Raw genomic sequence first — 26,986 nt, 5'->3', positions numbered from 1 at the left:
GTTTGATTCCCCACTCCTCCACTTGCAGCTGCTGGAATGGCCTTGGGTCAGCCGTAGCTCTGGCAGAGGTTGTCCTTGAAAGGGCAGACTCTTATCTGGGAGAACCGGGTTTGATTCCCCACTCCTCCACTTGCAGCTGCTGGAATGGCCTTGGGTCAGCCATAGCTCTGGTACAGGTTGTCCTTGAAAGGGCAGAATCTTATCTGGGAGAACCGGGTTTGATTCCCCACTCCTCCACTTGCACCTGTTGGAATGGCCTTGGGTCAGCTCAAGCTCTCTTATCTGGGAGAACCGGGTTGGATTCCCCACTCCTCCACTTGCACCTGCTGGAATGGCCTTGGGTCAGCTCGAGCTCTCTTATCTGGGAGAACCGGGTTGGATTCCCCACTCCTCCACTTGCAGTTGCTAGAGTGACCTTGGGTCAGTATAGGGCTGGCCGTAGACTGTCTGGCACCTTAGGCAAAGCTAACTTCTGGTCCCACCCCACCCCCCGCACTGATAATGTCACTAAGTCACATGGGGCATCCAATTTGATGCCCCCAGAAATGCCTTAGACGATTGCCTACTGGCAAAGTTCTCTCAGAGCTGTTCTCCTCAAAGCAGTTTTTGTCAGAGCTCTCTCAGAACCGCCTACCTCACAGGATGTCTGTTGTGGGGAGGGGAAGGGGACTGTAAGCCGCTCTGAGACTCCAAGTAAAGGGTGGGGTATAAATCCAATCTCCTTCTTCTCTCATCCTCCTCTTCTACTTCTCCTCCTCCTCCTCCCTATATGAAGACATATGCTATAATACAGGGGTGACCAACGGTAGCTCTCCAGATGTTTTTTGCCTACGACTCCCATCAGCCCCAGCCATTGGCCATGCTGGCTGGGGTTGATGGGAGTTGTGGCCAAAAAACATCTGGAGAGCTACCGTTGGCCACCCCTGCTATAATAGACCCCCTGATAGCACCATAGAAGAAACATGTCAGGATCAGGAAATAATAATAATAAAGGATTTACTCAACATCTTGATTTCTTCTGCTGCTGTTGCGATCTTAGGCAAAGCATTTTCTTTCTCAGCCTAGCCTACATTACAGGGTTTTTGTGAGGATAAAAATGGGAAAATGAGAACCAGGCTCACTGCTCTGAACTCATGAGTATTTTCGTTGTGTTGGCAAACAGGTTCTCACGACAAAAGAACAGCTTTTTTAGCACGTGAAGATAGATCGAGAGCATTGGTTCCAAACACAACAAAGTGACTTTGAGGAAGAGTGTGGTGATCTGAAACCGTCTTCACATCCAGATGGGTCCATTGGTCACATTACCTCATTAGTTCTGTGAAGAGAATAAACCATTGTGAAATTAACAGGTGACTTGTCACGTTGACATCTGACGGACTGTGTGACTACATTTAATTGATCTTATCACCAAGGGTTTTCTTGCAGCAGGAACTCCTTTGCATATTAGGCCACACACCCTGATGTAGCCAATCCTCCTGGAGCTTACAGTAGGCCCTGTACTAAGAGCCCTCTAAGCTCTTGGAGGATTGGCTACATTGGGGTGTGCGGCCTAATATGCAAGGAGTTTCTGCTACAAAAAAAGCCCTGCTCGTCACTTTGATTTTTGATGGACTGCGTGAGTTCATTTAATTATTCTTGCAAAAGGAGTTCTTGTCTAAATTAACAAATAGATTTCTGTTACATGCCATAACCGCAGCAAGGTTGGTTTATGCTAGGTACTGGGAAACTCAGCAGATACCAAAAAGAGAGGAATTCCTTCAAAAATGGTTCGAGACGGCTGAAATGGATTTTTTAACAGTTAAGTTGAAAGAGGGAAAATATGCAAGAATGTAAAGACACCTGGAAGCCGTTATATGACTGGCTGAAGGTTGTAAGTTAATTTATGAAATAGATATTGGGTAAACTAGTGTGGTTTGACAAATAGAAGGAGACGGAACACAAATAAAACGGGTTGATGAAATGTAAGTCCTTGAAACAGACAATGATGGAATATGATGTATGTAAATTAGTTTGATCCTTATTCTCCAGCGTATATTGTGTGTGTTTTGTCTTATATTTGTGTGTGTCATTGTTATAACAATAAATTGATAAAACGGTAAAAAAAATTATTCTTGCAAAAGTATTACGAAACTTAGGAATTAAGACAGTTGACTTGCATTTATAATAAGGGGTGAGGCCCTTGTCTTTCTTTACCTGTTGTACACTGTAGGTCCAGTTTTATTGTTAATAACCTTCCAGGTGGTGGGTGGAGATCTCCCACTATTAGAACAGTTCTCCATGTGACAGATCACCTGGACAAAATGGCCGCTTTGGAAAGTGGACTCTTTGGCATTGTAGCCTTCCGAGGTCCCTCCCCTTCCAAAACCCCACCCTCCTTCACCTCCACCCCCAAAGTTTCCAGGTGTTTCCCAACCTGGAGCTGGCAATCCTAGATGTAAGCTACTTTGGGTCCCTGTTGAGGGGAAAGGAAAGGAAAGGAAAGGAAAGGAAAGGAAAGGAAAGGAAAGGAAAGGAAAGGAAAGGAAAGGAAAGGAAAGGTCCCCTGTGCAAGCACCAGTCGTTTCTGACTCTGCGGTGACGTTGATCTCACAACGTTTTCATGGCAGACTTTTTACGGGGTGGTTTGCCATTGCCTTCCCCAGTCCTCTATACTTTCCCCCCAGCAAGCTGGGAACTCATTCGACCGACCTCGGAAGGATGGAAGGCTGAGTCAACCTCGAGCTGGCTGTCTGAACCCAGCTTCCGCCGGGATCGAACTCAGGTCATGAACAGAGAGCTTAGTCTGCAGTACTGCAGCTTTACCACTCTGCGCCACGGGGCTTATTTAAAGACTATAGGAAAGGAAAGGTGCCCTGTGCAAGCACCAGTCGTTTCTGACTCTGGGGTGACGTTGCTTTCACAAAGTTTTCACAGCAGACTTTTTAACGAGGCGGTTTGCCATTGCCTTCCCCAGTCATCTACACTTTCCCCCCAGCAAGCTGGAGACTCATTTTACCGACCTCGAAAGGATGGAAGGCTGAGTCAACCTCGAGCCAGCTACCTGAACCCACCTTCCGCCGGGATCGAACACAGGTCGTGAGCAGAGCTTAGGACTGCAGAACTGCAGCTTTAACACTCTGTGCCACGGGGCTCCTTATTGAGGAGAAAAGTGGGGTATAAATTATGTAAATAAATAAAGTCCATCGCTGGGGTAACTATTTACCTGCTAACTTCTTTCCTTGCTTGTTATGTAATGGCACAAGAGCCCTGCCATGAAAAAAGAGAAGGTATTGTCAACCCTTGGGGATTTTTCAAGTAGAAAAAGTCCAGGAGGAACTCATTTGCATATTAGGCCACACCCCCTGGTGCCATCATTGTTCCACACAAGGCTTTTTTTGTAGAAAAAGCCCAGCATGGACTCATTTGCACATTAGGCCATACTCCATGCCGCCAAGCCAGCCGGAACTGCGTTCCTGTGCGTTCCTGCTCAAAAAAACCCCCACAAAACTCTGGCAACCTTAGAATGGGAGCCACTCCAAATTCTGCAGCACATGTTGATTCTCCACAGTGGAAAAGGTCAGCAAATAGAATTTTCCCCCAATTATTTACCTTCAGATCAAACAAACCTATTAAAACTCTTATCGGGATGCCCGGCTGGGGAAAGATCTGCCCCATCGTGGAAACCTTTTATGGAAGGGATGCCTCATTAAGTCGGTTATGCTGTCAAGACCGCCTGAGGGAGCCAGGCACAGCTGGAGAGGGGGGGCAGATAAATGCACATTCTTGGCGGAACCAGGTGAGCCGGAACCCTGAAGCATGAGCTGGGTTTTTTTAATAGGATGGGAGGGGACACGTCCCGATTTCATATCACCCCAAAGGAACCCACAAGCCCACGTTCTGGATTATTTTATTCTTAAACAAGGAAGTTTAGGACTGGGGTTTTTTTTTGGTCAGCCGTGCTGGCTGCTTTGAATTTAAAAAAACCCAGGTTGTTTGTTCTGCTGCCTTAGAGAGCTAGATAAATATTGATTAAATGAATACAATATAGGGCATGGAGACAAATGAACAGGGATTCTTTAAATAAAACACATGCGCACATTTTTGCATTTTTGTTTGTTTGTTTCTGGGAATTAAAATGCTGTTTCCTATAATGCAGAGAGGTGCTGCCGAGTCTAGTTTCAATTTAATGTCTTGACACGTCCTGGCCGCCTTTTGTTTTCTTGCCGGTTGTTGAAAATGCTATTTTTCCTTTTGCTTTGTTAATAGTGGGTACCGTAAGTAATCTGGTCCAAGTAAAGCCATACCATCTGTCATTCAGTCCAAATAACAAGTCCTGTTTTAAACCTTTCTGCTTCTGGTGTTTTACCAGATTTTCACAATAATACATTTTATATACGATTGGATTAACACATATATAAATGACAAAGCAGTAACTTTTAATTGCAGGGTACTGCAGGTTGTCAACCCTACCTGCAGTCTTTGTGTGTGTGGACCTCTCTTTTTTCCACCTAAAACAGTCTGTTCTCCTCTTGGAAGTCAACTTTTTGAGAGCCCTTGCTCCTGTGCTTTTAAAAACAATCTTTGATATTGGTAGGCATCTTACACTACCCCCAGCAATACTAGGGCTGCCATTGGCCAGCCTCCAGGTGGGGCCAGGACATCTCCTGGGAGGGCAACTGATCTCTAAACCACAGAAGTCAGTTAAGAACATAAGAGAAGCCATGTTAGATCAGGCCAATGGCCCATCCAGTCCAACATTCTGTGTCACACAGCGGCCAAATATATATATATATATATATACACACACACACACACACACACACACACACACACACACACACACTGTGGCTAATAGCCACTGATGGACCTCTGCTCCATATTTTTATCTAAACCCCTCTTGAAGGTGGCTATGCTTGTGGCCGCCACCACCTCCTGTGGCAGTGAATTCCATGTGTTAATTACCCTTTGGGTGAAGAAGTACTTCCTTTTATCCGTTTTAACCTGTCTGCTCAGCAATTTCATCGAATGCCCACGAGTTCTTGTATTGTGAGAAAAGGAGAAAAGTACTTATTTCTCTACCTTCTCTGTCCCATGCATTATCTTGTAAACCTCTGTCATGTCACCCCACAGTCGACGTTTCTGCAAGCTAAAGAGCCCCAAGCGTTTCAACCTTTCTTCATAGGGAAAGTGTTCCAGCCCTTTAATCATTCTAGTTGCCCTTTTCTGGACTTTCTCCAATGCTATAATATCCTTTTTGAGGTGCGGCGACCAATTCCCCTGGAGAAAACAGCTGCTTTGATGGGAGGGAACTCTATGGCATTATATCCCACTGAAGTTCCTTCCCTCCCCAAACCCCACCCATGGAACCCCTACATTCAGAGGCACTAATCCTCTGAATCCGAGCCAGGAGGCAACATCAGGGGAAGGCCTCGGCCTCTATGCTCTGTTGTAGGCTCTCAAAGAACTTGTCGGCCACTGCGTGAGTCAGGAGGATGATGGACATGAACCTTCACTGGTCTGATCCAGGATGCTCTTCTGACGTTCTAATGATTAAAGGGAACCTAAGCCTCTGAATCCCAGAGTCAGAAGGTAACATCAAGGGACAGCCTTGGCCTCTGTGCTCTGTTCTTGGCTGTCTGGAGGAACTGTTTGGCCACTGTGTGAGACAGGAGGCTGGATTAGATGGACCCTCCCTGGTCTGATCCAGCAGGGCTCTTCTGATGTTCTCAGGGGAAGGCCTCAGCCTCTCTGCCCTGTTGCTGGCCCTCCAGAGGAACTGGCTGGCCACTGTGAGAGATAGGAGGCTGGACTAGATGGACCCTCCCTGGCCTGATCCAGCAGGGCTCTTTATGTTCTTATCAGGGGAAGGCCACAGCCTCTCTGCCCTGTTGCTGGCCCTCCAGAGTAACTGGCTGGCCACTGTGAGAGATAGGAGGCTGGACTAGATGGACCCTCCCTGGTTTGATCCAGCAGGGCTCTTTATGTTCTTCTCAGGGGGTCTCAGCCTCTCTGCTCTGTTGCTGGCTGTGCAGAGGAACTGACTAGTGACTGTGTGAGCCAGGATGCTGGATTAGATGGACCCTCACTGGTCTGATCCAGCAGGGCTCTTCTAGGCTCCAAACCTCCAGTAATTTCCAAAAGTAGAGCTAGCAAACCTTAACTGGCATGTAGCACTAAGGGAAAAGGGAAAGAACCACCCACTGTTTTAAAGACATAGCAATTAGAGCTTCTTTTTTTTTTAAAGTTGTGTCAATCTTCCCTAAGGCTGCCAATCCCCAGGTGGGGGCAGGGGATCCCCCGCTTCGGAGGCCCTACCCCCACTTCAGAGTCATCAGAAAGCGGAGGGGGGGGGAGGGAAACGTCTGCTAGGCACTCCATTATTGAAGACCGATTCCCACAGGCATAAGGCGTAGGGTATAATAGAAAATTGATCCATGGGTATTTGGCACTCTGGGAGGCCTGTTTTTTGAGGTAGGGGCACCAAAGTTTCAGCATATCATCCAGTGGCTCTCCCCAAAATACCCTCCACGTTTCAAAAGCATTGGACTAGTGGGTCCAATTCCACGAGCCCCCAAAGAAGGTGCCCCTATCCTTCATTATTTCCAATGGAGCGAAGGCACTGAAAAGATGTGTGGTCCCTGTAAAAGTGCTGGCCAGAACTCCCTTTGGAGTTCAATTATGCTTGTCACAACCTTGCTCCCGGCTCCACCCCCAAAGATATTTCTTGACTTGGCAACCTTAATCTTCCCGTTATACCCACGTGCTTTTAAACGCGAGCAAACACAGCACTTCCTCGAGGCTTCACGGACGCCTTATGAGCATGCGTCAAACGCAAGACGCATGCTCAGTAGCGCTCCTTTGGGACCAGCTCTTAGAAACGAGTCACTTCCCCCCCCCCCCACTCGCGGTGCTTCCTCTCCGCCCCGCCCATCGCGGCGAAAGCCACGCCTCCCTCGCTGTGCTGCCCTCTGGCAGTGCCTGGATCCGCGCGCACGCGCGCTGAGGGAGGAGCGGGCGCGCGCCTCTGAATTTCGCGGGCCCGGGCTGAGGCGGCGGGCGGGCGCGCGCTCTCCCCTCCCCCCCCCCAGGGCGCCTCGCGAAGGTAGCCCTGAGGGGATAAAGAAGGGGCGTCCATTTAGGGAAGGGATCCCTACTAAGCCCCCCTCAGGGACGCCTTGGCCCCCAAATTATTCAGATCCCCCCTTTTCCCATTCAAATATATAACCTCCCTCCATAAATTAGTCCAATTCAGCTTCTCTACTTGGCTGAAGTACCTTCCTCCTCACTGGATGTTGGCCAAATGGCACCTACCCCCCCCTCCCTAAAATAATATTTAATAATAATCCCTGTTAAAACAAAACTAAACTAATTTCCCTAAAAAAAAAAAAAAGCCCCTAAAAAACTACGGTAATTTGATAACCACCCGAAAACTGTCCCCCTGAGCCCCTTCTCTACAAATAATCTCTCAAACAAACTAACCAAAAAAAATGTCCTCCCGCCCCGCACCAGGAAATGCGGTGCTGGATCAGGGTGAAAACCCGTCTAGTTTTGCAGCTGTCAGCAATTAAGGCTTTTAAATTAGGTCGCTTTTGAGAAGCCCACACAATAAATAGGCCTTTCTGCTCTCCACCATTGATTCCACATCCCCAAAATTTGTGGCCCCTGGCCATGGAGGTTTGATTTTGTTGTTATGGCTGCTCGCTCTCCACTGTCCAGGCCTTTTTCTGGCCTGGCTGGAGCCATTGGAGTTACCTGGCCATTCAGTACGTGGATAATTTGTTTTCACAGCTGCTCCTGCCAGGCCTTGAATTCAGGAGCTCACAGGAGTACAGTTCCTGAACCTTTCTGAGGGTTCCCCCTCTTCCTCCCCACCTACCTTGCCCATTGAATAGTAGGTGCAGCTGCATAACAATCCCTGGATTAGGAGAGCTGCCAGCCAGCCAGCCAGCCACCAGGGGCTTTGCCACACCCACAGCAGCCCTCATTAACCCCTGGAGAAGCCCACGCCACATTTTCTCCACTTCTTATGTGATTTTGGGTGGCGGGTGGCTTGCTGGCACTTTGACTGTGTGTGTGTGTGGGGAGGTGGCCAAGGAGAGCCCCAGGTGAGCGAGGCCTGCTTAGGCTGGCTGGATCTCTAGCCAGCCCAAGCAGGCCTCACTCACCCAGGGCTCTCCTTTCTTGCGTCGGTTGCTTTTGGCTGGGGGGGGGCAACATATGAAACCACCTATTTTTCTACAAAACGCCCCCTGGCTCCCGCTATTCCTAGAGTCCAAGCTCAAATTTAATTTCTGGAAGACTGTGTCTACATGAATCTCTGCCCCACTCCCCAATCCTACTTAATACCAATTAGTCTCCACCTCAAAAAATTGCCCATTAACACACACTCAATCTTCTTCATACTGACATCCTTCAGCCATGCTTTAATTTCTTCTAACCCCAAAGCAGGGGCTTCTCACCACAGATGTCTAGGAACTTCCAGGTGCAACACTGGTCTCATTGAATTTAAAGGAAGATTCCCTTTTGAGCTACGGCTGCCAGCTCTGGCTTGGGAAATGGAGTTTGAAGGAGGGTGGGGTTTGGGGAGCAGGAAGACTTCAATGGGGTATAATGCCATACAGCCCATCTTCCAGAGCAGCCATTTTCTCCAGGTGAACTGATCTCTGTCACATGGAGAACAGTTATAATACCAGGTGATCTCCAGCCACCACCTGGAGGGTGGCAACCCTACTATAAGCACGTCTCCATAAGTTACCTACAAAGACCCCCATATCCCCATTGCTGAATCCTTTCTGGTTGAGCTCTCCCCAAAGTGAAGAGAAGCCCATCTCCACTGAAATCTTTCAGGAGTCATCTGCCCTCCATCTTATATTTTGGTTCAGATCTCTATATTTCTTAGCATTCTCCAGGGAGCAACCTTTTAAAAAAGTGAAATGGGAACACACACACAACTCTCCAACCATTCTTTACTGTCTTGCCCCATCAGGTCCAACTTCTAAGGGTAAATCTCTCCCTTCCTTCACATATGTTTTATTTATTTACAATTTTTTTTTATCTTGCCTTTCTGTCCTTACAAGGGCCACCGGGGTGGTTTTTGTCTCCTCGTATGCTGTGTGAAGGCTCCCCCTTCCATATTTTCTATATCTGAACCCTGGAGAAAATAATAGTTCCCTTACACAGTATCTTAGTAACACGACTCATCTCAGAACTATTGAGAAAGATCCCCCAACCTATAGATCCAAATGCTGGGATCTGTTCCCCTTGATGGTATTATGCTCACTGGCACACTCTGGATACCCACTGGCGTCCCCTAATTAAACAAGGCCTGGCTATCCAATTGGGCCATTCCTATGAAAGGCCCACAATAGGGTTGCCAGCCTCCAGGCGGGGCCTGGATATCTCCTGGAATTACACGTCACAGAGATTGGCTCCCCTGGGGAAAAATGGCCGCTTTGGAGAGTGAACTCTATGGCATTATACCCCGATGATGCCCTTTTCCCTCTCCAAACCCGGCCCTCCCCAGGTTCTTTCCTCAAAACTCCAGGAATTTCCCAATCCAGACTTGGTAACCTTAGTTCCAATCACTATTGCTTTCTGATTTCCTCACCTTTCGGGTCCAGAAGACTCATGACCCTTCCCCATTTAACCATTCTCTCTGAAGCAACCTCCCCATTTATTCTCAGCAAAGATCCACCTTTCGCGTGGTTTTGGTGTTGCTTTCTACACAACTGCCCTAAAGCCAGAAGGCTTTTCTTGTGCACCATTGCTATCACAGGAGTCCTAACCCCCCCCCCCCCCCGCATACACACCTTTATGCCCCCCTATCGTCTTGCACGGTTTCCTCCCCCAGGCCTCCCAAATGGAATCACAGCTGCTCTTCTTGTCCTGGGAGTTGAAGTGTAGTTGTTCTCACTAGCTCCTTTATAAAGACACATTTTAGGCCAACCCTATCAGACTAAATCCAGCTAGCCACCCCTAGTGAATTCTCCACCAGGAAAAACAGGCTCCGGGGCATATTTGGTGGGTGTTCTGCTCTCAGCTTTGTCATGGGCGGCTAATTATGTAAACCTGTTGGAGGTTCAGCAATTTTCCTGTACCCCTCCTGCAGTCAAGGGGGTGTTTTGGTTCTTATACTCAATTTAGTGCAAATGGTTTTTTGCCTTTAGCGTCCCCATCTGGGGCTGACCTTCCTCCCAAATCCTTTTCTCTGCTCTTTTTAGTTCTCTTGTAGGTTAATTTCTCCCTGTTTGTCTTCTCTCCATTTTCTTCTTCTGTTCCTTGTTGAGATGAGAACAAACAGAATTTCTCTTTTTTTAACCCTTCTAGATGTGGGACCAAACTGGGCTTCTTGGCTCTGAGGAGTTGCAACCAAGCAGCAAGAATTGCAAGCAGAATCCTGATGACAGGTGAGGGAGGGTGGAGAGGCGACAAAGCCCTTTTAAAAAAGTTAAAATTCAGATTTGCATTCAGTATGATGACTTCATACTGATTCAGGCCAATAGTCCATTTTATGCACTTTATGCCTCCTACTTCTGGTAGTCTTTAGGGAGGACAAAAAGCTATTCAAAGTTTGTGGGTGCTAGAGTTGCCAATCCCCAGGTGTGGGCAGGGGATCCCCCAGTTTGGAGGCCCCCCCCCTCGCTTCAGGGTCATCAGAAAGCAGGGGGAAGCAGGGGAGGGAAATGTCTGCTGGGCACTCCATTATTCCCTATGGAGACTTATTCCCATAGGAAATAATGAATTGATCTGCGGGTATCTGGAGCTCTAGGAGAGCTGGGTTTTTTTGTGTTTTTTTTAAGGTAGAGGCACCGAATTTTCAGTATAGCATCCAGTGCCTCTCCCCAAAATACCCCCCAAGTTTCAAAACGATTGGACCAGGGGGTCCAATTCTATGAGCCCCAAAAGAAGGTGCCCCTCTCCTTCATTATTTCCAAATGGAGGGAAGGCATTTAAAAGGTGTGCGGTCTTTCTAAATGTGATGGCCAGAACTCCCTTTGAAGTTCAATTATGCTTGTCACACCCTTGCTCCTGGCTCCACCCCCAAAGTCTCCTGGCTCCACCCCCAAAGTCCCCAGATATTTCTTGAATTGGACCCTGCAATCCTAGACCCACTTTGGGGGAGGTTGCAGCCAGCCCCACAGCGCACCAACGTTCCTGAGTCTCCCCAGCAGCCTTTGCGGCCCACCACGGTCTGCTGTCGGGCACAACATAGGGTTGCCAATCCCCAGCTGGGGGCAGGGGATCCACCGGTTTGGAGGCCGTCCCCCCCGCACTTCAGGGCACCAAATTTGCAGTATAGTATCCAGTGCCTCTCCCCAAAATACCCCCCAAGTTTCAAAACAATTGGAGCAGGGGGTCCAATTCTATGAGCCCCAAAAGAAGGTGCCCCTATCCTTCATTATTTCCTATGGAAGGAAGGCATTTAAAAGGTGTGCGGTCCCTTTAAATGTGATGGCCAGAACTCCCTTCGGAGATCATTTATACTTGTCACACCTTTTCTCTTGGCTCCACCCCCAAAGACCCCAGATATTTCTTGAATTGAACTTTGCAACCCTAGTGGGTGTTCCCTTTTCCTCTGGAGAACTCGCTTAGGGTCTCTTTACGAGGTATTACTTTCACTAATTTAATGCCATTTTTTTTTTGAAAATACATTTTAAATACCCATACTCTAGGGTTGCCAGATCTGGGTTGGGAAATACCTAGAGACTTTGGGGGTGGAGCCAGAGGAGGGAGGGGTTTGGGGAGTGGATGGACATCAGCAGGGTGCAATGCCATAGAGTCCACTCTCCAAAGCAGCCATTTTCTCCAGGGGGAACTGATCTCTGTCAGGGGATCACTTGAAATCCCAGGAGATCTCCAGCTACCACCTGGAGATTGACAACCCTACCACCCTCTGAAATTTACAGAATTCTGCGCTTGGATCAGTGCAGCTGCAAATTCAGCAGGAACTCACAGGAGCACAGCTCCTGAACCTTCCTGAGGGTTCCCCCTCCCAACCTACCTTGTCTATTGAATAGTAGGTGCGGCTGCATAACAATCCCTGGATTAGGAGAGTGGGAAGACAGCCAACCACCAGGTGCTTTGCCACACCTCCAGCAGCCCTCATTAACCCCTGGAGAAGCCTGCACAACTCTTTCTCCACTTCTTATGTGATTTTGGGCGGCGGGTGGCTTGCTGGCCTTTTGAGGGGGGTGGGCAAGGAGAGCCCAAAGTGAGCGAGGCCAGCTTGGGCTGACTGGCTTTTTAGCTAGCCCTAGCAGGCTTCGTTGGCCCGGGGCTCTCCTTTCTTGCATTGGGTTGCTTTTGGCTGGTGAGGAGGCGGCATATGCTAATGAGATATGGTAATAAGCTCCACCACCTTTTTTTCAACAAAATGATCCCTGCTTTTAGCAAATAACTGAAAAGTCTACCCCTCCTTGCCTTCTCAACAGGAAAAAACGCAATAATTATACTAGCACGCTTAAAGAATTGGCTCAGATGTTGCCCATCCCTTTACGGACCAGCTCCAAAAGGTTGACAAAGGTATTGTACTTTTTTTTTTTTTAACCATTTGTATTCAAATAGTATTGTATAGAAGTCTGCCTTCCACAGCTGAAGATTGTGCCCTGGCAACACAGCCAGTTTAAGGTGTGTTCAGCTGGAATAAATTTAGCAGGTACGTTAATGGTGTTGCTATTGCACAGTTTTATGTGAATTATGTTCTCAATCTTCCCCCTGGTCTCCTTTGCATTTTTTCAATTGAAACAGAAAGAAATCCTTCTCCGGGTTCTCCGGTATATTGAGCACCTGCAGACAAGCATTGATAGTGCCAGATCGCTGCTCCAAGTTCGCTGTGGGGAGCAAAAAGGTAATATGATGACAAAGGGAGGCAGAACAGGTGGCATGACTTGACAAGAAATGTGAGTGTCATGGAATAAGAACAAATTCTGCTACAAAACAATCTCAGCTGCTCTTTAGATTTGAGGCAAAAGAAGGCAAGAATGGCCACCTACCTTCCTTCTTTTGATGGGCTAGTACAGGGGTGGCCAAATTGCAGCTCAGGAACCACATGTGGCTCTTTCACACATATCGTGTGGCTCTTGAAGCCCACACCACTCTGTCAACCAACTTGGAGAAGGGATTTCTCTCTTTAAATCACTTCTCTGAGCTAAGCCAGCCAGTGGCTTGGAGAATGCATTTAAAGTTGCTTGCTTTCCATCTCTCCCTGCCCAATCCCCTCCCCTCCCCTCCTTCCTGTCTTATAGTTTTCAAACATCTCACATTTATTCTATGTGGCTCTTACGTTAAGCAAGTTGGTCCACCCCTGGGCTAGTAACTCTTAGAGATTCATTTGCAAGTCTGCTGTGAATAGCTAGAAGGCAGATGTCAGCAACATACCATTCACAAGCTGGACTTGCTATACTGAATATTATGAACAGTTGTCAATGTCCTTTTTTTGACTGGTGCTTTGAGGATTTATACTTAGCAAAGTTGGTATCTCTGATTAGTTATCTGATGAAGAGTTTTGATCGAAACATTGGCTAAACCTGACAATGTCTGGGCAGTCTTCAAGCGGACAGAGTCCTTGGACAGTCTTCAAACAAATTGGACAGCATGCATGGATTTAAGGAACTTCTTATCGTCTGTGTGACTCTGTGCAATTTCAAATAATTTATTCGCTAGGCCCATAGGACTTCACCATAAGAGCCCTGTGCCGTAGAGTGGTAAAGCTGCAGTTCTGCAGTCAAAACTCTCTGCTCATGACCTGAGTTCGATCGCAGTGGAAGCTGGGTTCAGGTAGCCGACCCGAGGTTGACTCAGCCTTCCATCCTTCCGAGGTCGGTAAAATGAGTCCCCAGCTTGCTGTGGGGGGGTGGGGAAAGTGTAGATGACTGGGGAAGGCAATGGCAAACCACCCTGTAAAAAGTCTGCTGTGAAAACATCGTGATGTGATGTCACCCCAGAGTCGGAAACGTCTGGTGCTTGCACAGGCAACTACCTTGACCTTTAGAAGAAGAAGGAATTGGATTTCAGAGTCTCAGAGTGGCTCACAATCTCCTTTTCTTCCTCCTCCACAACAGACATCCTGTGTGGTGGGTGGGGCTGAGAGAGCTCTCCCAGAAGCTGCCCTTTCAAGGACAGTCTCAGAGTGGCCTACAACCTCCTTTCCCTTCCTCCCTCACAACAGACACCCCACAACAGGTGTGTGGGGCTGTAAGTGCTCTCCCAGAAGCTGCCCTTTCAAGGACAACCTCTGCCAGAGCTATGGCTGACCCAGCTGGTGCAAGTGAAGGAGTCGGGAATCAAACCCAGTTCTCCCAGGTAAGAGTCCACCCACTTAACCACTACACCAAACTGGACTTTCCCAGTTGCATACAGGCTTTGTTCCATTTGGTTGACTGTACTGAGCATGGGACATGTATGTCCATATATAGAAATACTATTTATTGTGATGTATGAAACAATGAAATTATCTGACACATAAATAGGTGTAATATAGGCTTTTAATTAGAAATATTGGTGTGCTGCACGGTTTATACTGACTGTTTGATATATTGGTTTTTCTCAAAAGCAGGAGGATCTGAGCAGATGGTCCCATCTACCCTGAAAAGAAGAGAAGCCACACCGCGTGGGAAGAAAACCAAGCCCCCGACTGTCAACAAGAAACCCCGGAAGACGAGACGCATCTGTAGATCAGGTTGGGGAAATATTCTGCAAATGCTACTTTTACACAGGACTTTGTTTGTAGACCAAGCCGAGCAGGAACTCATTTGCATTTTAGGCCGCACTCCCTGTTATCACCAGTGTTTTACATAGAGCTTTTTTGTAGAAAAAGCCCAGCAGGGACTAATTTGCATATTAAGCCATGCCTCCTGATACCAAGCCAGCCAGAACAGTGTTCCTGTGCGTTTCTGCTCAAAAAAAAGTCCGGCTTTTACATATTTCTATCCATAGGCTTCTGTTTTTTACTACTTGTGCTTTGTAACTCCTACGGTGATTCCCGCACCCCAAAACCATGAGAGGATTCAGCCTGCCTGCCTGGTCCATATAGTTGACATCAAGGACCAGAGGAAAGAGTGCAGTGGCTGTACTTTTGGTGTAGGGGGTAAGCTAGTGAAGAAGTACTGGCAAATTGAAACTCTCAGAAGGAGGAGGTGGAACTCTCAGAAAGGTTCAGGAGCTGTGCTCCTGTGAGCTCCCCCTGAATCTGAGGCCTGTATAGACATACATTTATTTTGCAAAAGCTTTAATTGTACCTTTCCCCCATTTATGTATTTTTTGAAAATGTTATTTATTTCTTTTAAAAATTAAATGATAGCCTTATAGTTGTGGGTGGGCCCCCTTTGTCTCCTGGCAACCAATATTTTTAGACCCCGTCCGCCACTGGGGATAACAGGCTTTATTTTTTGCTTAGGGCGCTGTGTTCCCGTTGGAACGAAGCAGGTGGCTGTGATACCTAAGACTAGTCTCCTCAAGAATTTCTGTATCACTTTGCTTTGCAGAGGGAAGAGGAGTGAGCAAGAAACTGTGCAAATGCCTAACGCTGGATCCCAGGAAGGGCCTTTCCCAAGCTGGCACGCACAGGGAGGAGAGCCTGTCCAGTGCTGAAGACCCATCCTATGGTCCTTCTCTCTCCCAAAAGCAATGCCCTTTACTCGCTAGCTTTCAAGATCCAGGGCCAGGATCTCACTGGCTAAATACAAGCTTTCGGGACATCACAAAAAGCGGAGCTCCATTCCATACTTCAGGTACATGCACTGTGGCAGCTTGGCATATAAAGCTCTCACTGAAAAAATGAACACAAAATAATGTAACGCAGGGATCTTTAATCTTTTTGAGCCTTCAGGCACATTTGGAATTCCGACATAGCGTGGTGGGCACAGCAACAAAATGGCTGCTACAAAATGGTTGCCACAGGAGGCGGAGCCAGTCACAAAAGGCTGCCACAGCTTAACTTCCTTGTGCTGTGGTGGCAGCTGCTGCCAAGGCAACATTTAAAAAAAAATCATTGGATGCCCTCGAGTTCTAGTATTTTGAGAAAAGGGGGAGTGGAAAGTAACAGAAACAGAATCTCCAGTTCATAACCACCCCCTCAGTGCTTAAATCTGGATGACCTTTAGCATGAGTACTTTAAAGCTGGAGAGGAGCCAACAGAATTGTCCTCTACATACTTGGATCATAATAAAAAAAATTGCTCCCTCTAGCTTCCACTGTAAAATAATTGGTCAGAAAAGGATTAACTTTTTTTTTTTTGGTCTTTTTTCCTATGCTCTATTGTCAGACTGGCACTTTGCTAGCAGCCAAGAAGAGATCAAGGACAGAGGTGCGTTTTCTGCTTGTTTGGCACAAGCGGCGTATGATGAGCTGCGCCAGTACACCGAGGGACCTGGGCATTCGCTGATAGGGTATGAGCAGAAGGCAGATGATTGGTATAATATAGTGGATTAAGTGCACGGAGGGACGAGGTTGCAGTGATCAAAGCTCTTTTATTAAGTACAGCATTGTAATGGCTGAACTCAAAGACTGAAGAACAGCGTTCTCTCCAAGCTGAGTTAGCATGAGCTAGCTCACAGATTTTTAGCCTCCAGCTCACACATTTTTGTCTTCACTCAGGAAGGATGACCGCAGAGCATACTAACTCATGTAGTAGCTCACAACTTTAATCCCAGTAGCTCACAAAGCAGAATTTTTGCTCATAAGACTCTGCAGCTTAAGAGAGAACATTGCTGAAGAACTGGGCTAATGGGGCCAACTATATACACCTCAAGGCTCCCGTGCGCAAGGACACTATTGGGTCATTCAAACCAGCAGGGGGCCCGTGATTGGAGCAGGGCAGCAGGGATTTGGATCCCACTGTCCATTGTTCCTGAGTCCCCAAGCTCAGTCCTAAAGGCTCCAATTAGCCAGGCAGGAACACCATTCATTATACACAACCTTAGTCTACATATACAACAATTGGCATATTGGAAGCAATGTTGCAGAGTCTTGTGAGCAAAACTTCTACTTTGTGAGCTGCTGGCATTAAAGCTGTGAGCTACTGCATAAATTTGTTTGCTCTGGGGCCATTTTTCCAGAGCTAAGACAAAAATGTGTGAGCTGGAGGCTAAAAAACTGTGAGCTAGCTCACACTAACTCAGTTTAGAGGGAACACTGATTGAGAGTACAAATTTTTTTTGAGGTTTTGTGTGGCTCTTGAGTTTAAAGAAGCCTCCCCAACCCCTGGCTTTTAACAGAGACCAATTTCCTACTAGCCTACTAGCTTCACCTTTTTCGCTCGGCAAACAAACTGGGTTTTAGAGGATCTTGTTTGCTGCGCAAAAGAGGCAGAGCGAATCGCAGCCCCGGGGCAGTTAGTATGAAATCTGACAGAAGCCCCTCGGAGAAGAGGAGCGGTGAGAGGAGCGGTGAGAGCGGCATAAGGCTTGTGGGAAATCGGTCAGGGATTGCAGTTTGAACTGAGCAAGGGCTCAAGGGTCAAAAGCACTGGCTAAGCCTGCCGACTCTCTTCTGAGACATTGGCAAAGATCCTTAACAGCCTGGGACAAACATATCTTTAAGGACTGCCTCCTCCTGTATGAACCTACTTGTACATTCTGATGATCTTCAGAGGCCCTGCTTCAGTGCCCCCACCCATCTGAAGCTAGACAGGTAGCAATGCAAGAAAGGGCCTTCTCAGGCATGGCACCAAACCTTTGGAATTCCCTCCCCATTCATCTGTCTCCCTCTATCCATGTCTTTTGCCAGCAGATGAAGACCTCTTTGTCTCATCTGGCATGCCCCCAATAACGGTTACTGCTAGGGTTGCCAATCCCCAGGTAGGGGCAGGGGATCCCCCGGTTTGGAGGCCCTCCCCCTGCTTCAGGGTCGTCAGAAAGCAGGGGGGGAGGGGAGGGAAATGTCTTCTGGGAACTCTATTATTCCCTATGGAGATTTATTCCCATAGAAAATCATGGAGAATTGATCCGCGGGTATATGGGGCTCGGGGGGGGGGCTGTTTTATGGGGTAGAGGCACCAAATTTTCAGTATAGCATCTAGTGCCTCTCCCCAAAATACCCCCCACGTTTCAAAAAGATTGGACCAGGGGGTCCAATTCTGTGAGCCCCAAAAGAAGGTGCCCCTATCCATTATTTCCCATGGAGGGAAGGAATTGAAAAGGTGTGCTGCCAGAACTCCCTTTGGAGCTCAATTATGCTTGTCACAGCCTTGATCTTGGCTCCACCCCTAATGTCTCCTGGCTCCATCCCCAAAGTCCCCAGATATTTCTTGAATGGGACTTAGCAACCCTAGTTACTGCCCTTCCTTCTAGTGGTGTTTATATGTTTCTAACTGAATTATTTCATGGTTTTAACTGTATTTTAAATAGTTCAAATGTTTTAATGCTTTTCTTATATTTGCTGCCTTGTGGGCCCTGGTCAGGTGGAAAGGTGGTAGAAATATGTTATTAATAACAACAACAACAACAATAATTGTCAACACTCCTTCTGCTATGAACAGCAGCAGAGACTTTGGCAGGACCCGCCTCTTGCTATGCGCTTCACTGCTTGTGGCTTGGCTAGTTCTACTGGTAAGGTCTAGAAGGGGGAGGCAGGTGTTGTAAAGCCTTCTGCTTCTGCCTCTGCCTCATGTCCATGCTAAGCTACATAATAAGGGAGGTCAGGGTGGACAGGCCGCAGCTGAGAACCCAGACAGAATGCAATCCACTGGAGAAGGAAATGGCAGCCCACTCCAGTATCCTTGCCAAGAAAACCCCATGGACAGTAACAAAAGGCTAAAAGATATGGCACTGGAAGATGAGCCCCTCAGGTCGGAAGGTGCCCAGTACGCTATTTGGGAAGAGCAGAGGGTAAGTACAAGTAACCACAGAAAGAGTGAAGCGGCTGGGCCAAAGCTGAAAAGAGTTACTAATGTAACCAACACAAATTTGAGCAGACTTCGGAGGATGGTGGAAGACAGGAGGGCCTGGCGTGACTTTGTCCATGAAGTCGCAAAGAGTCAGACTCGACTGTGCGACTGAACAACAAAAAGAGTAATGAAAGAGTAATGGAGCCAGACAGAAAAACTGGGGTGGGGTTGTCCCCAGGGCCTCCAGTTTCCTATAAGCTAGAAGCAGTGAACTTGTCCAACACAGGAACATAATAAAGTGTGCCATAACCGCAAAAGAGGACCGCATGAATTGAAGTGCCCCAGTGGTTGATCTGTGCCATCCTCTTTATTGCTGGTACCTTAAACTTAACCAGTAATGCTGAATTAAGGGAGGGACTGTGGCTAAGTGGTAGAGCATCTGTTTGGCATGCAGAAGGTCCCAGGTTCAGTCCCTGGCATCTTTTGTTTAAAAGGACCAGACAGCAGGAGATGTGAAAGACCTTTCTCTGCCAAGGAACTGGAGGACTACTGTCAGTCTGAGCAGACTATACTTCATTCATTCATTCATTCATTCATTCATTCATTCATTCATTCATTCATTCATTCATTCGACTGATATCCCGCCCTCCCCACCGAAGCAGGCTCAGGGCAGCTCACATTGAAAGGACATAAAAACCAGTAATAATAAGCCATAACATAAAAATATAAAATACATCGTAGATAAGAACATATGAAACAGTACTATATAACCATGATAAGTGCTATTAGATCTAACAGTAGATTGTATTAATAATGGCGGGTAACTGCCAATTCAATCGATGTGAGTTCTGTTGTTTAGCTATTGCTGTGTATTATGTGAAAGGTCCCAGTGAAGTATTTGAGGTGGACCAATAGTGTCTATTTCTTTTTTGGGCCCGATGATGTAATATCTATTTTTTTTCCCCCTGTTGTCGTAGATTTTAATTTGAGAATGCCTGGCAGAAGAGCACCATTTTGCAGGCCCTGCAGAACTCTTGCAGGGCCCTAACCTCCTCTGGAAGCTGATTCCACCAGGCAGGAGCTGCAAAAGAAAAGGCCCTGTCTCTGGTTGCCTTGAGCCTGGCCTCTTTGATGCTGGGGATCGAGAGCAGGTTCTGAGACCCTGACCGAAGTGCTTTCTGGGGTACATGCGGGGAAAGGCGGTCCCTAAGGTATGCAGGTCCTTGGCCATTATAGGGCTTTAAAGCACCTTGAAGCGAATCCGGTAAGCAGTAGGTAGACTGATGGTCTGATTCAGTCTAAGGTAACTTGGTTGTGGCTCAGAGGCTGCTTGGCATGCAGAAGGTCCCAGGTTCAATACGAGCAAACTAAGGGGCCATGGGGCACAAGATATGAAATACCAAGCACAAACCTCTGTGTAAAGTATCACATCACTTGTTTCACACAACCAGTACTGTCTCACAATTTACAACTTCCTTGTGCAAAATTCACGGACCAATGAGTGTCACTCCAGTGGATCAGGGACCATCCAGCGCTGATCCACTGGGGCAACACTCACTGCTCCTTCAGTTTTGCACAAGGAAGTTGCAACTTGTTTATTACAGCGTGGTAGTTTCAGTGACTTCATAATAATGCAAACGGAAGGGGTGCGCCCTTAAGAGTTGTCATTAAGGATTCATGGAACTATAATAATTGTATAAATTATCTGTGAAACAAATTAAAATGATGTTGTGGATTTGGAAATTGTGATATTGTGATATTTTACGTGGAGGTTTGTGTTTGATTTTTCATACCTGATTCAGTATAAGGCAGCTTCATGTGTGTCCACGTGAATCCCCATGACTTGTGGAAGGCACAGAGAATAAAACTGTAAAAGATTGTGCAAAATCTGGCTTGGTGGCTGAAATAATTGTGTTTTCAGGCAGGAGCTAGTGTATTATTATTCCTCTTGTGAGGAAGAAGAGGAAGAAGGATTCAGAACCAGTCCCTGGCTCTCCACCCAGTCTCCTGTGGGCATCTCCCAAGGTAACTCACAAGTATGATTAAAAGAAGACATTGCTGGTGGGTAAGAAGGCAGCTGGGCTGACCAGAGGCCTAGCTGAGATGACATGGCCCTGTGAGATAGGGAGCTGCTCCTTCAACTTCCTTCCAAAAAGAAGAAGCAAAATATCTTTGTAAAGCACAGGCCTTGAATTCAGCAGGAGCTCACAGGAGCACAGCACCTAAACTTTTCTGATGCCCCCCTCCTCCTCCCCCCACCTTGTCCATTGAATAGGAGGTGCAGCTGCATAACATTAGGAGAGCTGGCAGCCAGCCAGCCACCAGGAGTTTTGCCATGCCCCCAGCAGCCCTTATTAACCCCTGGAGAAGCCCACCCCATCCTTTCTCCACTTCTTGTGTGATTTTGGGCAGCAGGTGGCTTGCTGGTCTTTTGACTGGGGGGGTGGTGGTGGCCAAGGAGAGCCCCAGGTGAGCAAGGCCTGCTTGGGCTGGCTAGATCTTTAGCCAGCCCAAGCAGGCCTCGCTCACCCGGGGCTCTCCTTTCTTGCATCGGGCTGCTTTTGGCGGGGGGGGGGGGGTTAACAGCATATGCTAATGAGTTATGCTAATAAGCTCCACCACTTATTTTTCTACAAAATGACCCCTGGTAAAGCACATTTATTTATTTTTGTTTTGAACCAGGGAACACGCTACTCTGTTCTCCCAGGATTGGGGCCCAAAGCAACACTTGCTCAGATTTGGGACTGAGCCCCTCGCTTTTCTCCTCACCAGCTCGGCTGCTCCCCACACATGTCTTCCAAGGGGGTCAGGAGGAGCTTTCTCCAGGTAACGTGATGGGCAGGAGGGGTGTCAAGCCCAACTATTTCAGGGTAAGATGGCTGAACAAATGTCAAACACAAGCTCTGGTTTTCCTCCATTATTTACAACCCATCCTCCACGTCCTCCCTGCCATCTGGTTAAGAATGTTTATGTAACTTTGAATGTCCTGCTGTGTCTGCAGTGTATACTCCCCAACATTCACAGGCTCGTTATAAGCTCACAGGCTAGTGATAGAATGCTTTTGTAGAATAAAGGAAAATTACTGCTGTACCCTTTGAACCTTAGATTTGAATAGAGCGCTTTTTTGTAACCGTTTATGATACCCTGTATAGCATCTTGTAACCTCTGGTATCTCAATCTCTCAAGGACCATGTTCTTTGGGCACCTTCTTTAATAAACTAGTCTTTTTGAAATAAAGCAAAGGACTTCATTATTGAGAATATCAGGGCTTGACAAGGGGCTTAGTTGATTTCTGCATGGGTTCGGTTGACTGTGGCTTAACTTTCTGTTCCTATGAGGAGGGGAAAGCCAGGGCTGTCAGGGGTTTTGCAACAGTTAATTTATGCTCTGATTTTCCCTCCTAACCACAAGGTGATTCCCAGAATTAGTTCTCAGGTCTCAGGAAATGCAGATAAGACGTTTTAAGTGAATTGTTAATGACCACAGTAGTGGTTGCAGTGAATGGCGCAAAAGAAATCAAAAAATTGTGCTAAGAAAAGCCTCCCTCGTGGAGATGGATTTGCTCAAATATTTTGCTGTTTGTGTGACAGTATGATGATCTAATTCAGTTGCAGTAGACATGTGCAACTTGTATAAAAGGAAATGTGTCACTTGAAAAAGGTGAGGAATGGGCTGTCTAAGAACAAATCATAAAACTGGATAGGTTGGGTAATTTAGTGATTTTTTTTTAACTGAAGTTTATATCTGTTTTGTTTGGTTAAGGCACAAGGCAATGGAAAGCCTACTTTAAATCATCACATCTAAAACTCCCCAAACTTTTTGTTTCCCTGCAGTGTTGTTTGAAGACGTGTGTCTGTCCCCCCAGATCCTTTCAGGAGCACTGCTGAGAAAAGTGAGTATTATAAGAATCAGACCTGTGGTCCATCTAGTCCAGCATTCTGACTCACACAGCGGCCTCTAGAGGTCCAGCAACAGGGCATAGAGGCTGAGGCCTTATCCTGAGGTTGCCTCCTGGCGCTGGGATTCAGAGGCTGACTGCCTCTGAATGTGGAGGTTCCATTTGGTCACTGTGGCTAGTAGCCACTGGACAGCTATGCTCCAGGAATCTGTGTCATCCCCTTCTAAAGCCATCCATGCCTGTGACCATCGGTACATCCTCCGGCAGCAGATCCCACATTGTAATCACTTGTTGTGTAAATAAATATTTCCTTTTATCCATCCAGAATCTACTTCACATCAGCCTCACTGGAGTTCTAGTATCTTCCCGAGTTCTAGTATTTTGGGAGAGGGAGAAAAAGTTCTCTTTGTGAACTCTCTCCACCCAATGCATAATTTTATAAACTATCATGTCCTCCGTCAGTTGTCTCTTTTCTAAACTGAGATGTTCCAGACTCTTCAGAATTTCCTCATAGGGAAGGCGCTCCAATCCTCAAGTCATCTTGGTTGCCTTCCTCTTACTTTTTCCAGCTCTGTATCCTTTTCGTGAAATCAGTGACCAGAGCTATACACAGTATTCCAAATGAGGCTGCACCATAATCTATACAGGGGCATTATCACACTGACCTTTTTATTCTCAATCCATTTCCTAATAATCCCCAACATAGTGTTTGTTGCTGAGAAAAGTCAGTCTTTTGCTGCTGGGCATCACTTATCATTCCTCTAAGGTAAGACTGCATCAGCAGCAAAGGTTATTATTTAACAGGTCAGGACCGGCACATAGGAGTAGGCCAGGTAGGTGGCTGCCTAGGGTGCCCCCCTGGCCTATGGGGTGCCAGGCAGCCTCTCCTCTCCAAGTGTACACTTGCTCTGAGTGCTTGTGCTGCCCCACCGCTCTCACTTCCCCAGATCTACACAGACCTGGGAAAGTAAAAGCAGCATTGCAGCATTGCGTCCTTGCAAGGGAAGGCAGGCTCCAAAGAGTGCACGTACCGCCCCGCATTTTCGGGTCTGGCCGGGGCAGAGCCTAGGTCGCCAGAACCCCTGGCCCTGGCCAGCACCATTCTGTAACCCTTCTGATGGTTGTACAACCTACAGAATCTATTCCATTCATATCTGTGGTTTCCTGCCTGCAGTGTGCTGTGGACTGGTTCCCGTGTGTGCCATTGTTTGTAGAATGAAACACGTTTGTGTTTGTGTGAACTGAACTGTTGCAGATAAATGACCACAGGAAAAAAGCTCAGCAGTGGAGGCAAGTCATTCAGTCAGCTGAGAATTGCTACATATTGAGTAATCATTATTAGGAACTGTGGTCTGTAATACTGTGTACAGAATGAAGATTGAGTCCAGCGGTGCCTTTAAGACCAACAAGTGTAATTCTGGGCAGTCTTTTTTTGTAGCAGGAACTCCTATACCTCCTAGGCCACCCCCCCCCCCCCCGATGTAGCCAATCCCCCAAGAGCTTACAGGGCTGTTAGTACAGGGCCTACTGTAAGCTCCAGGAGGACTGGCTACATCGGGGTGTGGCCTAATATGCAAAGACAGGGCTTTTTGTAGCAGGGGCTCCTTTGCATATTAGGCCACGCACCCCTGATGTACCCAATCCCCCAAGAACTTACAGGGCTTTTAGTACAGGGCCTACTGTAAGCTCCAGGAGGATTGGCTACATCAGGGGGTGTGGCCTAATATGCAAAGACAGGGCTTTTTGTAGCAGGAGCTCCTTTGCCTCTTAGGCCAAATACCCCTGATGTAGCCAATCCCCCAAGAGCTTACAGGGCTCTTAGTACAGGGCCTACTGTAAGCTCCAGGAGGATTGGCTACATAAGGGGGGGGTGGCCTAATATGCAAAGGATTTCCGCTACAAAAAGCCCTGATGGGTATAAACTTTCATGTGCATGCACACTTTTGCTGTAAACTGGACCCTACTATGTAATTTTTCATCATTTATGGTGTCATATCAACACTTATGCTTTGCCTCAGATCTGTTTTTTAGATTTCTGGCTGGTTCTACAACCCAAATACTATTTAACTGTTTGCTGAATGTCTTATCCTATCAATTGTATTGACTCATTCTGTATAATGCACCTTGAACCCCAGTGAAAAAAGGTGGGCTGTAAATAAATAAATAATCTATGAACTAGCCATAACAAGCACATCTGCATAGGCAGTTCTTTGAGGATCAAGCATCCCAATGCTCACAGTTCATATTATGCCTGTCTTTTTGGTATTTGCTGGTTGAGGATGAAAGCTGTTCTACTGAATAGTGCTTCCACCATCAGTCAGGGGTTAAAACAGCATGGTACAGCCCTGTTAATCACAGCAGAATACTGTGAGAGGCCAAGTGCATTTCTGGCAGAAAATCAAAATGCAGTGTTGCTTTCTACATTTTGTGTACCACCCCCTTCCTTTCTCTTCTGCTCACCAGAAACTCCCTACTCTTTCGTTTATGTCTTCTAGTCAGCTTTCACGCTGGACCACTGCTACCTTTCCTTCAGTGAAAAGGGTAAAAGTGATTCCAGCCCCGTGTCAAACGCCAATGAGACATCATCTTCCTGGAACAAACAATTCCGTCAGGAGGTGGGAAGGAGATGGGGGTGGGCATGGGTGTGTTGTTTGCACAGAATAAAATCTGAAACTGGACCATTTAACACGGGTCTCTGGTACTGGTCCGTGGCCTCTTAGCAATTATATTACAATGTAGTAGTGGCAGTAATAAATAATAATAATAATAATACATTAGATTTATATCCTTCCCTCCACTCAGAGTGGCTCACAATCTCCTTTATCTTCCTCCCCCACGACAGACACCCTGTGAGGTACGTGGAGCTGAAAGAGCTCTCCCCAGAATCTGCCCTTTCAAGGACAGAGTCTCAGAGCCGCCTACAATCTCTTTTCCCTTCCTCCCCCATAACAGACACCCTGTGAGGTAGGTGGGGCTGAGAGAGCTCTCCCCAGAATCTGCCCTTTCAAGGACAACTCTGTCAGAGCTATGACTGACCCAAGGCCATTCCAGCAGCTGCAAGTGGAGGAGTGGGGAATCAAACTGGTTCTCCCAGATAAGAGACTGCACACTTAACCACCACACCAAAATAAAGTGCACAATTGTATCATCCCGACACCATCGTCCCCTGCCCCAGTCCGTGGAAAATTGTCTTCCACAAAACCAGTCCCTGCTGCCAAAAAGGTTGGGGACTGCTGATTTAACAGACAGATCTGTTTTGTTCTTCCAGTGCATTTTGATTCACAACTGACCACAAGGGGGTGTTGAAAATATGTCAGATCTCCCACCACTTCGTGTATCCTCTTAAAATAGGAAAGTTGAGTGTTATGGTTGTTTCAAACTTACCCATCCCCATCTTCTTTTAATTCGAAAGTTTTATTGAAAGGGCAGTCAGATCGGTTGGACCCGTATAGGAATAATAAAGCTTTGTACATCAGCACATTAGATGGGAGGGGACTCTTCTTTATCAACGCAGCAGCTGCATTGTGTTGTTGCAGCTGATAAGGATGTGTTAACCATTAAACATTTTAAATAATCCATGCCTGAAGAATGGTTTGAGCGAAAAGAAAAATTGCATAAGAGAAAGTTAAGGGGGGCCTGTGAGGTTCGGTAGAAATCAGCACTGAACATAATTGTCAGCTCCAGATAACAGTTCTATACAATTAATTATAAAGCTGAGCAGGTATGCAGCGCAGTTGCTTATTTTTACATTAAATTGGAGACATGGTTTCATTGGTTTTACACCAGGACTTAACTGCAGGACTCTTGAGCATGAACCCCTAATGTCAGATTTAGGAGTACTTACACAAATGCGGGAGACTTGAAATACTTTGAAGAGGAAGAAGAATAGCAGATTTATACCCTGCCCTTTCCTCTGAATCAGAGACTCAGAGCAGCTCACAATCGCCTTTATCTTCTCCCCCCCACAACAGACACCCTGTGAGGTGGGTGGGGCTGAGAGAGCTCTCCCAGAAGCTGCCCTTTTAAGGACAGAGTCTCAGAGCGGCCTACAATCTCCTTTCCCTTTCTCCCCCACAACAGACACCCTGTGAGGAAGGTGGGGCTGAGAGAGCTCTGACAGAAGTTGCCCTTTCGAGGACAACTCCTACAAGAGCTGTGGCTGGCCCAAGGCCATCCCAGCAGGTGCAAGTGGAGGAGTGGGGAATCAAACCCAGTTTTCCCAGATAAGAGTCCGTGCACTTCACCACTACACCAAACTGGCTCTCAGCCTCTTTTGGATGAGATGA

General features: G+C 47.0%; 1 protein-coding gene across 1 annotated transcript in view; it reads left to right on the top strand.

Annotated features, from left to right (window-relative positions):
* Positions 1-3,625: 3,625 nt before the first annotated feature.
* The window catches only part of MEIOSIN (meiosis initiator), a 33,335-nt gene continuing 9,974 nt past the window's right edge, over positions 3,626-26,986 (top strand). Inside the window, exons 1-10 of the mRNA XM_060257766.1 lie at positions 3,626-3,775; positions 10,306-10,385; positions 12,411-12,501; positions 12,727-12,826; positions 14,531-14,656; positions 16,241-16,364; positions 20,724-20,827; positions 21,485-21,628; positions 22,636-22,694; positions 25,196-25,315. Of these exons, the coding sequence (XP_060113749.1) occupies positions 3,626-3,775; positions 10,306-10,385; positions 12,411-12,501; positions 12,727-12,826; positions 14,531-14,656; positions 16,241-16,364; positions 20,724-20,827; positions 21,485-21,628; positions 22,636-22,694; positions 25,196-25,315 (1,098 nt within the window). The remainder of the gene's footprint in view (positions 3,776-10,305; positions 10,386-12,410; positions 12,502-12,726; positions 12,827-14,530; positions 14,657-16,240; positions 16,365-20,723; positions 20,828-21,484; positions 21,629-22,635; positions 22,695-25,195; positions 25,316-26,986) is intronic.

The sequence above is a fragment of the Heteronotia binoei genome, chromosome 17, assembly GCF_032191835.1.
Source record: "Heteronotia binoei isolate CCM8104 ecotype False Entrance Well chromosome 17, APGP_CSIRO_Hbin_v1, whole genome shotgun sequence".
NCBI classification, from domain to species: domain Eukaryota; kingdom Metazoa; phylum Chordata; class Lepidosauria; order Squamata; family Gekkonidae; genus Heteronotia; species Heteronotia binoei.
Note: the sequence above shows the minus strand (reverse complement) of the source record. Positions and strands in the feature narration are given on the sequence as shown.